Source organism: Vanellus vanellus (genome assembly GCF_965231255.1).
Source record: "Vanellus vanellus genome assembly, chromosome: 16".
Lineage (NCBI taxonomy): Eukaryota > Metazoa > Chordata > Aves > Charadriiformes > Charadriidae > Vanellus > Vanellus vanellus.
The window spans coordinates 14,940,065-14,953,132 of NC_138921.1; the positions used below are offsets into that span (position 1 = coordinate 14,940,065).

Below are 13,068 nucleotides of genomic sequence, written 5' to 3' on the forward strand. Positions count from 1 at the left end.
TATGGCATACGTTCTTATTTTTATAGTGAATTAAAAGTCAGAGATTGAAAAATATTCACCTTTGCTTTCCTGTTAATTTGTAATAGCAAATACTTAGCGAAGTAAAACATCCTTTGACCACCTACCCTCCAAGGAGCTGTACCCGATCTCTGAGCTGTTACATACAATTTGCTGCATTTCTAGAGATATTTCCATAAGGACAAAATCTTTATTAAAGATTTACCATGTTTAAAGAATCTATTTACAGTCCGTACAAACCCGTAAAATAAATAACTATCCTCTTCACTGAAGCGTCTGCCTCCGACTGATCTGCTCAGGCTCCTCCAGCACTACAGCTAACTCTGCCGCTGGCCAGACAGTTCGCAGCAGACAGCCCAATACCGGCTCTGGCTGACATTGCTAAAACACGACGCGGTCTCGTTAGGGCGCTGCCTGTTCTCCTTCGGCGCAGGGATTCATCAGAGCAGGGTGGACGTGGAGCCCTCCGCGTCCGGCGGGCTGGCGGGGAGCGTGCTGGCGTAGAACTTCTTCTGGGAGCGCAAGAGAGGAGTCTGAGTGTCAACGTCCCGGCAGGCGTTGCGTTTGAGGGAGAGGAAGACGTGCTGCGTCCAGCCGTAGACGATGCAGTTCAGAAGCCCCTGGGAAGCTGCCGTCAGAGCCTGGGAGAGACCACAGGGGAGGTCAGGGCTCTCGTGAGCTGTCAGCTCACCACGGCTCCCTACCAGGCGCGTTACGCCAAGCCTCCCACTTCCAGCACGATTTTATCTATCTGCATCCCCGTGTGAGACTGGAATCCGGCAGTTATTTTAATAATCTTTGCTAAATGCTGCCTCAGGCACAGCAAGGAGCTGGACGAGTGTTGTGGAGGAATTGCGTTTGGAGACTTTCACACGAAGTGAAAAAAAACCCAGCGGCTTTCTGGGGATCCGTTCTAGTCCTATTTTCTACAGTTTCCATGACGCTGTCGTTTTGGTTACTGAGACCTTTTCAAGCCCGTGAAAAACATAAAACAACTAACACAGATCTTTGCCAACCAAAAGCATAAACCAATCAGACAGGAGCTTTGTGGCTACAAGGATGCTTTGTCTAGCGGAGATTAGAAACAGGGAAACGCTCGTTCTTCTCTTCAAGCAGAGAAGGCAAAAGGTCGGAGGTCGCAGAGGAAGACACTCACCTGCAGAATCAGAAGAGCTATGTAGACTTTGCTATTTGTTGAAACAGTCAGCCTCAGTATTCCAAGGAGGACGGCTGTGAAAAGGGACGGACAAGAGGGCACTGCTTTAACCCCACCTCTTCTGAGTTTCATTGCCAGGGACTATGCCCTAGGGGAACAGCCCGGGAGTAACCCGGCTCTCCGCTCACCTGGGGCCCAGCAGCAGAAGAATGCGATGGGGTAAAAAACCACTCGTTGTTCCACCATCTTAATCATGGCCCACTGCTGATCCCCCAGGAATCCTGTGGAGTTTACAAACCTTTTGTACAAACCTCGGGCTTGACTGAGTACCACCTGAAAAAGAAGCATACATCATTGTACCTTGTGCACGTGCTCTGATCCGGCTTGTTGGTCTAGGACAGAGCATCCCCTTTCAATCTATCAAAGCCTTTCACGCAACAGCGCGCTCCCTGGGGGAGAGCAGTTGCTTCATGCGCGGCCTTTTCCGAACTGAAGACTCTGAACTGATTTGGGCTCTTGTTGACCCACGTGTCGGGGATCTCTGCAGCCGCGCTCTGAGCCTGCTAAATCCTTTTTGGGATGGGTTGACAAAACACAGGACTCCAAATGGATTTATACGGTGGCACAATGATATTTTCGCTCCCCCTCCACCCCTTCCAAAGGGGAAGCGGCACCACACGGTTCTTCCCCTGACGTTGCCTGACCTCTGACACCATCCACGCACATTTGTAAAGACGAAAGGGGGAAAAGTCTTCTCACACTGATCATCTGGGTGCAACGACTAGCGTGCAAGGACTACGTTTCTTACCAGAATGGCTACGAAGCTGATCAGAAAGGAAATGAGGAAGACCCCAATGCCATAGAAATGCATCGCACGGCAAACAGAGCCAGTCAGGGTTTGCGGCTCGTTGGTGAGCACGGCTATTTCCGTGTGCATCAGGAGACATCTGTGGGGAGAAAGGGAAAAGCCTGAGCTCCTGCCCTGGCTCATAAGCAGTGGGGCTGTTTCAGAGACGCTTGAAGCTTACCCATGCTTCTGGCTGAAGTTCTGGTAGCAATTGCTGCTGTTGCCCAGGCAAAACACAGGCACCATGAGAAGGAAAGGGATCAGGCTAAGAGGAGAAAGGACAACAGCGCAGTTATTAGTTTTTGCATTGCACTGTCCCCATCCCCAACCCAATGCTACTTGTTTGGTTTGGTTTTTTTTCTCCCCTGTCCCTACAGAGGACTTAAAAATTGCTCTTATCAACACTGCTCTGGAATAGTATTTTGCCGGCTTTACTAATCTCTGCACTTTCATTCAGGCAGGCAATACATTGGTAAAGAGAGCACTTTTGGAAAAACTACACATAGTTAATATATTTGTAACTAACTGGGTTAGAGAAAGGCCCTTACACCCAGACCCTCTTGCTCTGAGTCCGTTAGGTCGCTCTGCTGTTCCTGACGAGCCACTTGGCAAACACAAACACAGGTCTCAGTAAAACTTGCTTCAGAGTAAGTAGGAAGCAGAGATCAGCACACCAAAATGACTTACCAAAACCCCATAGTTCCGCCAGAGAGAATGAAATCTTACCTGGATGAGATCGTTGCTATTCGGCCAATGCAACTCGTGTAATCTACAACCTGCAAAGTCCAAAGAGTTTAATTAAATGACCGTTTCCATACAGCCACTGGTTCCCAAGAACCAGCTCCCAGGGAGCACTTCAGCAGCTGAGGGTTCTTCAAACGCTGATTAATCCCCAGACCCAGTACAAATGTTTGTTTCCACTTCGCACTGAATCAACACCGCCGAGTTCAGCCTGTGCTGATTTGCAACAGAAACCACCAATGCTTCCACCTTGCTAATTGGCTTGTTCTCCTTCAAGACTAGAGGATTTGAGAAGGGAATTTGGAACCGGACAAGGAGCAGACACTTGAGGAGCTCCCTGGTGTACCTTGCTCGATTTTTGTACTGTTCATTGACTGAACCTGGCCCCGTTCCTCAGAAACTTCATGCTCTGATGAAGAAACGCGGGCAATTTGGAGTGTCCTGGTCTCTGCTCTCCAGGACATGTCCTTTGGCACCTGGCATCCACACACCAGCTACGGCAGTAGAACGTGGGCACAGCTGTAGCGGTGGGAAGCTTATGGTAGGGGCTGTGTTTTGAATGGGGGTCCAGCAAGAAGGAAACCAGTCCTACAAGTGGATCCAAACCCTATGGACAAAAGCAACTGAAATGTAGACTGATCTGCCCAGCCTGCTGCTCCCGCACCACCACATGGGATATCTGGGATACAAGATTTGCTGTGCACGGCAAACGTCCTGGGAAGAGAAAGGCTATAGAAGGAAATGGGGCTGAATGGGTTCAACGGGAAGAGCTGCATAAGGAACCTGTCATTTTGCAGGAATACAGGAGCAACACGCCAGTGCCTCACAGTTCAGCCAGGTGTGAGGAATGAAACAACTGCAAGGAGAGATTTTGGTCTGGTCATGCGGTAGGTGAAGTGTTTGTTTAGCCTGCAGCACAGAGAGTGTTTTTCTGAGTACTATGTCCTTGTTCCTCGGTTCCCAGCGATTACACTGGGTCCCCAAAGGGCTTTTGTAAAGGCCAGCGATGACTGGCCACTGTTCCCAGAGCCAACCGGTCCTTTTATCACTAGCTCACTTCCGTCACACCTCCTATCTCAAACTCTTACAATACCTTACTGATGCTCTTGAACGTTGTATGACACCTGGGGAGGACAGAAATCGCCAGTTCTCAGTTTGAGGCTGTCCCACCACCCCCTGCTTTCCTGTCCCCTCTGCTGTGCGCTGGCAGAAGGCAGCGATGGCAACAAAGCACTCAGCTGGTGCAAACTGCTGTTCTAACTACGGAAGGACTTCACCAATACCTTGTCGGGAGATCTCTCTGCTCGGAGATGTACGCTGCCGTTGGTCTTTGTCTGCTTTAGTCTTGCAAGCCTAATCTTCCACTGAGACGCTACAGCAGACCCAGCAGTAACTCTGCTGACCTCAGGGGGCAAGATATGTCAATTCATAGAGCCGTGGGGCAGAAGGGCCTTCAAAGCCCTTGTGGTGAGATACACCGTCCTGTATGCACCTCCTAAACCCCACCGCAACCCCACAGTTAGACCTTGGTACCCAACAGCTGTTGCACATGGGTCCTACTCACCTGGGGAGGCACTCTGAAGAGGTTCTGGTTGTATTTCATCTTTAGGTCCATGTACAGATGCCAGGTGTAGTTGACAGTGTATAGAAAAGAGGCCACGTAGAATATCTGAGAAATACAAACAGACAGTATTTCAGTCCTATAATCCTTTTTCCTGTAGCACCTTCAGTTCATCGCTGATGACCAGCCCGTGGGCCAGAGGCAGGATGCCAAACAGCGCAGTGGACTGCCAAAGGTGGGGGTCCCTGCACAGGGTCCTCATGTCTACTGGGCTGCAGTGGGACACCAACTGGGAGGAACCAGGTAGAGGAGAGGGTCCCACCTTAGACCACACAAAGGCAGCTTCACTTTGGCCTGAAGCAGGGGACAGGAGAACTAATGACAGCAGGACTGTCTTAAAAATATGAATCTTTATGACTTGGCTCATTTTCTTTGGCGCAAATCCTGGCGACAAAGGGTTCAAAGGCACTTGGACCCTCCCTATGCTACATCCATTAGGAAACACAACACGGACGCGGCGCGTCGATTTGCTTCTCACGTAGTAAGCTCACTATGCAGTGAATTCACGGAAACAGAAAACAATAGTATATTTAAAGAGGAAAGCGGGGGCAGAAAATATCTGCACCAAGCCCGAGTTAACTCCCCAACAGCCCTCTTCTCTCTATGAGAAAAAGGAGGACAGAAAAGATAGAGAACAGTTTCCCACTGACAGTTTCACAGCCCTTGATTCCAGCTTGAGGTGAGACCAAATAGCTAAAATCTCCTGTAAAAAAAAAAAAACAAAACAAAAAACCAACCCACACAAATCTTTCTTGCATTTGTTTCTGACTCCACGGTTGCTCCAGGCAATCAAGTATAAACAGCGCTGCCTGATCATACTATATATATGCGTGCGCTGGGTTTGTTACAGGAAACACATGCTTCAGTGGCAAAGGCAAAGAGGAAGGGCTGGACAAGTGAATTTTTCTGTGGATTTGCTCTCCTTTGCCAAAGAGGCAAGGAGGGCAGGTTCGCCGCCCTGGTATCATCTAAGTCTGGGAAAGTAGTCACCAAATGGGCTCGGTCTTCTTCGCTGAGGTTGCAGACGCTCTTGGCTGATTCCGAAGAGGCTGAGTCCAAGGGGCCGTGACATTGCAGCAGGAACATTACAGTGACTTTCCAGCTCATTAGACGAGGTTTAATGAGGGTTTGTTGCCCTTCAATTACGTCCGGGGAAGGTCATCAAAACAGCTCACAAAGATCGTTCTCTTGCACTTCAAAATGGCCTTAGAGAGGCTCACAAAACGTGAGCGCTGCCTTCTGGTTTGGAAGAGGGAACCAAAAGCCACTTGAGAAGTTGCCGGCAGAAAACGAAGGGAGTTCTGCTCTCCCCAGCCCCAGCTTCGGGGCTGCGGACACTCCTGCAGCGCTCACCAGGAGGAGGTAGAGCAGGGGCTGGGAGACACGAGAGTCCCTCATTATAACACTTGTGTGGCTCCCCATTGTGCTCGCCAGCGGGAGCGGAGCCTGCCAGGACATTATTAGGCCACTGGAACTGAACTGGAAGAATGTGGGGGAATTGTGCAATTATAACCACAATCTCTATTCTGGACTTTATTATTGTAACGCAAAGGCAAGGCAGGGAGGAGGAGAGAACAACGTCAAGGGACAGCAGAAGGGAGCGGTATTTACATTTAATATCAACCAAGAGACCGGGGCTGACACAGGGCACGTCCAAGAAACGGAGCAATCTCCTCCTTTACGACACGGTATGGATGCTAGGGCAGTTCCATCTGCTGTAACGTCAGCCCTTGGTCATAAAGGGATGGTAAACAGGTTGAATAAGCCAAAATATTGTCCTGCTCCTAAGGCAATCCCCTGAGACAACCCCATCACATGGACCGTGGTGTGAGTCTCTCCAAGGGCTGCCATCCACAAACACCACTGCTGAGCAGTCTCCAGCCTGTCCCCACCTGTGTCACACGGCGCATTTTACATCTTCTAAGTGTTTGCGTGCAAAGAAGCCGCGTGTGTTTGAGACAGGCAGGAACACAACCCTTGCGAGACTTCAGCAACGGGCAGAATGGGGCCAGGAGACGTTTACTCATTTCATTCGGTTCCAGATCACTTATGCTCTGCAGAAGCTGCTGGTTAAACCTGTTACTGGCTCCTACTTAGGCACAAGGTGTTCCCACCGCGCCAGGGCATTGCTGGGGTGTTTAGCGAGGAGGTGTCCTGCGCCGTGTCACGTGCGCCATGCGGGCAGGGTTGCTATGGCAAGTGCTCCGTTTGTTTTAATTTCTTCCCGAGCAAACAGCAGCGACAGCTCTTGCCAGGCGCAAGCCGGCTCTGCCACCCGTGCTGTCCTCCTGCCGGAGGTGGTCTGCTGGTGGCACGCAGGAGAGGAGCCCAGCGACCTGCACCCCGCACAGCCCACCACAGCACCCTGACTGGCTCCCGTGGGGCTGAGGCAAAGCCGAGTCCTTCAAGGTGAGGACTTCCTACCCACGCCGCCTTTCCCGGCGTGGAAGCAAAGCTCCCACCTTGCCCCCATCCTTGCTGGTGTCCCTGAGGAGCCCGGCCGCAGGCTGGAACAGCAAGGGCAGAAAAGAACCAGAAATGCGTGGGAGCATAGCGTGCTCCCAGTGACCCTGCTGAGAAATGGTGGCGTATTGTCTATGTCCAACCTACTTCTCTAGCAGTGCAGCCGCTCTTCTCCAAGCCATAGAAAGGTCACACCAGCATTAAGAAATGTCCTCCGGGCAAAGCGGCAAGGGAAACAGCTCAGAAAAGCCTTCAGTCCCGCATGCTCCTTCCACCTTCTGGCTCTGAAAAGCCTCTCCCAAGCTCTTCTCATTTGCCCCTGTGCCATCACCTAAAAACCATCTTTGATACTGTTCTGCGTCATTCCCAAGCAGCCGAGTTATACACCCCCCCACCGTTTCCTCTCTCGATGTGAACATATTGCGGTGCTTCCACAGCAGCAGGGGGGAGCTGGAGAAACCAGAGATAAGCCAGGAGTGGAACAGCTGCTCCCGCCATCATGAACGGTTACGGTTTTACCCACAAGAACAGCTGTTGAAACAACCCTGGGCTGCAGGCGCCCATTCCCGGACGCAGAACAGCGTGAACACTTCCATACCGCACAACGCGACTACTTCCCTGCCCTCTCCGAGGTCCACGGAGAGGACTCAAAGCCTCAGATGCTGCTGCTCAGCGAGGATGGTCCCATCTGTGGGTACCATCACGCTCCCAGGGAGCTGCCCGAGCCCACACAACACACATCAAAGCTCCCAACAGCCACTCGCTCTTCCCATTTTTGTGGGTCCTTTAAAAAAGGAAACTGTTAAGCCCAGAGATCACCGCTTGGGAACCACCGCTCCGGCCCAGGCTTGGCCATATCCTGCAGAAGTTTTTTTTTTTGAGAGCAGTGATTTGAAAGCCTAATGCTGGAATGGGAACTCGGTGAGACAAAAGCAAACTGTCAGGAAAACGGTGTTTCACTCACTCCACTCCAATTAGTCTCCAGCACACGGAATCAGCTGGAAAACAGCCGAATCGCTGGGGCACGGGGCTGAGCTCGTGCTGGCGGAGCAGCCCCTGAGCATCCTTGGGGTTGTTTGAGAGAGGATGGGGCCAGGGCAGCAAAAGCAGGGCTGTTTATACGAGTAACGTAAGGCTGAGCTCAAGCGAATCGCAGAATGTGTCTGTTCCTGCCCAGGACGGAGGAAGGGTGAAGAGGGATAGAAAAGCTGCCGTGCCAGCGGCACAGAGATCATCGTCGGCACGGGTCCAACGGGAAAGAGATTAAGACCCATCTACTCGCTTTACACAAGCAACCTAAACGCGGCAGCCGCAAAATCCCATGCTCTCTTTGTCTTCCTCAGCGCCTCTCACAAACCAGATGTACCTAAACCCACGCATCGTTATCTCCGTTTTACACACAAGGCGAAGAGATCTGATAAGTCAAGTTCACACAGGCAGTCTCTGCCCCAGCCACGCTCTGACCACCAGCGCGGCTAATTAAGGCAGCGGGTGCAAAGTGGCAGCGTGAACGGTGATGTCAAGGCTACTCACTTGTCCTGTCGCTTGCAGGTTGTAGCAGATGAGATCCTGCTTGGAGGTGGGTGTGCTGTAGAGAAGCGCCCCAGCGAGCCAGCACATGCCCAGAAATAGGTCCGAGAGGCTCAGGTAGAAAAGAGGACGAACCTGGGGAAAGTGAAATTGGTCAGCGGGTCTGAGCGACGGTTACAACACTCCCGCAACCACCTACAGCGGCAGCTTCACCCCCTCGTCTCGATGCGCTTACGGCCTCCAGCTCTCCTGGTAGGGCAGCTCTCCTCGCACACAAACCCCGGGCTGCTTCTTGCCCTCAGGAGCTGTTTCGGCACGGACACCCCGCTCCAACCACCGGCTCTGCCGCTAGCAACGCCCCAGGATCCAAGAGCAGCAGCAAATCTTCCAGAAAATACCTCCAGAATGTCACAATTTTGCAGAATGGGACAGGTTGGCAGGGAGAAGCCATGTTATTTCTTAAATCAGCTAACAGAGAAATCAAACTTTCGGTAAACGCAAAACTTCTTCAGGTCCGAAACAACCTGAAACAGACGTTTTTCCTATGTGTTTCGTGTCATTTCAGTTGGTGACTAAGGCTGAATCTATTTTACATGCCGGATTAATTTTCCCTGTGAGAGCCACTCTGCTGCACACTGCGTCTTGCTGGAACAGAGTCGCGTCTCCTCTAACGGCAGTTTCCAGCCCATTTCCAGTTTGCATGCACCGGCCAAAAGGACTGCAAACACTGTAGGAAAACATTCGTGCAAAATTCCAGCCAACGTTTTTCATTGTTAGTGGGAGAGCAGACACTCTGGAAAAGCAGCCTAATTATCTAGATTCTTAATTGCAGTCTTTGGTACCTAATTTTCAACATCCTGGAGAGAAAATGATGGCTTCCCCCTCCTCCCCCCCTCCCCATCCTCCCGGAAATTATAATGCCCGCATGGAAACATTCTAGGAGGTCTTGTTTTTAAGAAGATTTTTTTTTTTTCATGGAACTGAGCTTTTGGTGAGATTTGCCACAATATTGTCCTTTCAGTAAATGTTTGCCGCCCGTTGCAGTGTGCGATGCTTGGCTTGTTCCCGTGAGCGACGAGAAAGAGCGTAGTGAGGTAGATCTGATGGAACCAGATGTGTCCTTATGGCGTAGTTTGAGGGGGTGTTCCTGGTCCCCGCACCGCCACGCGGCAGCGCGGCAGGTCCTCTGCCTTCTGCAGGATTTGTCTCCTCGTCCTTGTCTCCCCAGTTCCAGATTTGTCCCATCCAACCCAGCGACACCGTAAATCAAACTGCTGCTGCTAACTAAGTATCTGGAGCTAGTTTGCACCTCACTGCATTTTTATAACATGGCTTTTTCCTCGCCGGCGCAGAATTGAAGCCCCAGCTGGCAGTCACAGGCATGAGAGGCGGGGGACACCGCTGCGAGCACAGCGGGTTTGAAAACAAGCAGCTCCGAAAGAAGCAAAGCGGCAACTTTTGCAATCAAACAGGTGACCCCTTTCTCCAGCAACAAGTGTCCTTGGAGCGAGGCACCGCCGTTTGGCCGAGGAGTTATTTTGGCACGGGCCTAAATAAAGAAGTAGGTGACATAGTGGTAAGCGAAAGGCAGCACGGCTCTTACTTGCAAAAGGAAAAAAAAAAAAAAAAAAAAAAAAGGTATTTATAAAATAGAGGAAGGGACTGTAAAGACGTAATGATTCAGATGAGCTGCCAGGCTGATATGTGTTGATTTAGCTCTGTCTGGCCACTGCTCAGGGACATCTGCCTGCACAGAACCTGTTGACATGACAGAGGAAATTCTTTGTTTGTTGCTTGCCATCATCTCTTCTGAATGATTGAGCTCAGGCTGAAGAGTTTTATTGACCCCGTAGGGACAGAAAACAAGCTTCAAGAATGCAGGATTTGATTTCCTAGGCTGGGGGCAGGAGGGGAAGTGTTTATAACGTTGCTCTCCTCCCCGCCTCCAGAACTGTTTATTTTCAAACATTTTACCCTGCAGCCTCATGACTCGGGGAATAAGCTGTTTGTGGCAAGCTTTGATACGGATCTCTTCCAGCCCCTTTGTTTACAAATTTCCACTTACGACCAGAAGCATAGGGACAAAGCGATGGGGAAGTTACTGAAGATTTTGCCGCTTTTGAAACACCAGCGATGGATCTCCCCTGGCAGCAGAACAAGAGCCTGGAAGCCCGATGCAGATGAGTCGCTCCAGCTGGTATCCATCCCTCCTATCCGGATTTGCAGCAATAATCTGAGCAGAAACATCTGGACTCCCTCGAGCAGGAAAGGTCCATCTGTGACCTGGAGCCATGAGTGGCTCGCAAGCAGCTAGAGGACAGCTCCCAAGCCACAGCCACATCATATGACTAGTGGCACAAGGGCTCCTGCTAGCCATGGAAGTAAATGGGCTGAGGCTGCTGAGTCACACCGGGACATCTGCCAAACCCAGCTCCGTATCATACCAGAGTGGAGGACCTCAGGGGAGAAACCTGGCTGGAGCTTTCTGGGTGCAGGAGATGTGGTAGAGTGAGCCTTTGATGTGCACCTTGTGCAGAACACAAGCTCGGGAAGGTTTCTCCATCCTGGCGCTAAGGTGAAGTCCCAGCCCTTATTCCTCGCAGGGAATGCAGGGACATCTCCGCAGGTCATTCTCACTGCGCTGGGCAAGGCGTTTCCAGGAGACTGCCCTGCGCACTCTAAGCGGTGCAGACCTGGACTCAAGTTCTCCTCCCCACCTTGCTCCGTTCAACCCCGTGTCAGTTGTTAGCTTGACTCACACGCCCGCCTTCTCTGAGGATAACTCACTGTATTCCCTGGAAGTCCTGTTCTGTGGGCTGCAGATCAAACCCACGATGTACAAAGAACACTGAAGACGAGGGAAGTACAAATACAGAGTTGTCACCACATGGCCGCCGGCTCTACTGTCCTACTGCTCTCAGCAGTAACCAGTTATCTGCGTGGTCCACAGACTGGGCTGCCAGACAAGCTGCAAATCCTGGACAACGAACCCCAGCTTCACACAGATCAGCTCCGTGCACCACCTCCGGTAAGTCCTGGACAGACAGAGGGACTGTGTGGGGACAGCAAAAGCCTGGCAGGTTTGGGATGGAGGTCTACGGTTACTGCGCACGTACCAGCACGGCTGATAGATCCCAGACAACGCCGGGTTTCCTGCACACGACCTGCACGTGTGATGCGCTCAGCATGCGCCAGGCGCTGCGTTTGTGTCACATCTGCAGTGCACGTGCCACGGTCCCACCGCGAGGGAGGTTTGCACCCGAGCCCCACTGCATTAGAAATGGTCGTGGCTCCTGCGCGCGGCCAGGGGGAATCTTCCAAAGCCCCACCGCGGAGTCCAGCGCAACAAACTGCTTTTCAGCCTTGTCCTTTTTCTGGCTGAACTTTGCGGCATCTTTGAGTTTGCATCAGTTTTAGTAGTGCACCTGCCTGGGAATAAAACCTGCTCGGCCATACCCAGAGATGGACACTTGTAAATACATTTCCTACAGGAAAATGCACCAACGTGCACTTCAGCAGCTGTGTACACAGCTCCTCAGCCCTCCAGGCGTTTTGCCCCACAGAGGAGGTCGCGCTAACAAATCCTCAGGAGGATGTGCTAACAAATCTTCATTCCGGACGAACGACTGGAGGACTTTCCCGGGAGAAAGCGCGGGGCTAAGGAACCCACTTCTCCCTACGCGGGTGCGATTCAAGGTTAGTCCCTTCAACGCCTATCACAGACAAAGGGCCAAACTCTTGGCAAGCCCTTTGCCTCCCAGCTGTTAAGGTTTAACCGCGTAAACCCAAGACCTGCAGTTGCTCGTAGCGGAGCGCCTGACCCAGACGGGTTTTCAGGTTCCTACAAGGTACCGACACCTCGACTTCGGGAGGGAAAAGGAGGCGCGAGTCCTTACCTCGGGGGACCGCACCGCATTCTGAAAGACGGCGTAGGCAATAATTGAGCTGGAACCTATAACACTGAGAAAACAAAGCACAGGTTGGAAGAGGTGCACATCTGGGATAAGCGATTTCTCTTTTTCCGGAGAAAATCGTGGTCGCAAGAGTAACTCCATGCTGGCATCCCCGGGGACGCGCTGTACCTGAGCATGGCCATGGTGAACTGTATCCACTGGAGAGCCGAGTAGACCTGGGGAGAAGGAGACCGGCTCAGCACGACACGGCCCCCGGCACGGGGTACAGCCGGTACAGCCCGGGGGGGGGGGGCCGGGGGCCGGTCCCAGCCCGCAGCCCCCCCGGAGAGGAGCCGGCAGGGCTGCCGGTGCCGCCGAGCGCGGAGCGGGGCTGTCCGGGGAGGGGACATGGGGACGAAGGGGCGCGCACGGAGGGGACGGGCAGCGTCCCGGGAGAGGGGACAACCGCTGCCCCCGGGGGGTGCCGGTACCGGCGGGGCTCGCTCACCTCCTGCCAGCCCCCGTCCAGCCGGGCCGCCTCTGCCGGGAGGGCCATGGGTACCCTCCGCCGCCGCCGCAACGCTCCCGGGGCTGCGGACACCGCCCGCGCTCCGCCCCGGGGCCACCCCGCGCCCGGCCCGCCCCGCGCACCGCGCCCGGCCCCCGCCGTCGGGGCCGGCTGAGGGCAGCGCCCGGTCGTAGAGAGGGGCTGAGGGGGGCCGGAGCCCCGGGGGAAGAATGGGGCGGGAGTCCCGGGGACCGGGGACCCGCGCCCCCGCCGCCGTGCGTCCCCACCGGG

The 13,068-nt window shown here is 53.0% G+C and overlaps 1 protein-coding gene across 1 annotated transcript; it reads right to left on the reverse strand.

Moving 5' to 3' along the window:
• Positions 1-186: 186 nt before the first annotated feature.
• TMEM116 (transmembrane protein 116) lies at positions 187-12,869 on the reverse strand. Its single transcript, XM_082491874.1, has 11 exons — positions 12,778-12,869; positions 12,459-12,505; positions 12,273-12,336; positions 8,380-8,511; positions 4,327-4,431; positions 2,748-2,797; positions 2,203-2,286; positions 1,983-2,121; positions 1,363-1,507; positions 1,175-1,248; positions 187-659 (listed from the first exon to the last, which is right to left on the reverse strand). Exons 1-11 carry the CDS (start codon positions 12,823-12,825, stop codon positions 459-461), a joined length of 1,089 nt encoding a protein of 362 aa, XP_082348000.1. The 5' UTR covers positions 12,826-12,869; the 3' UTR covers positions 187-458.
• Positions 12,870-13,068: the final 199 nt, after the last annotated feature.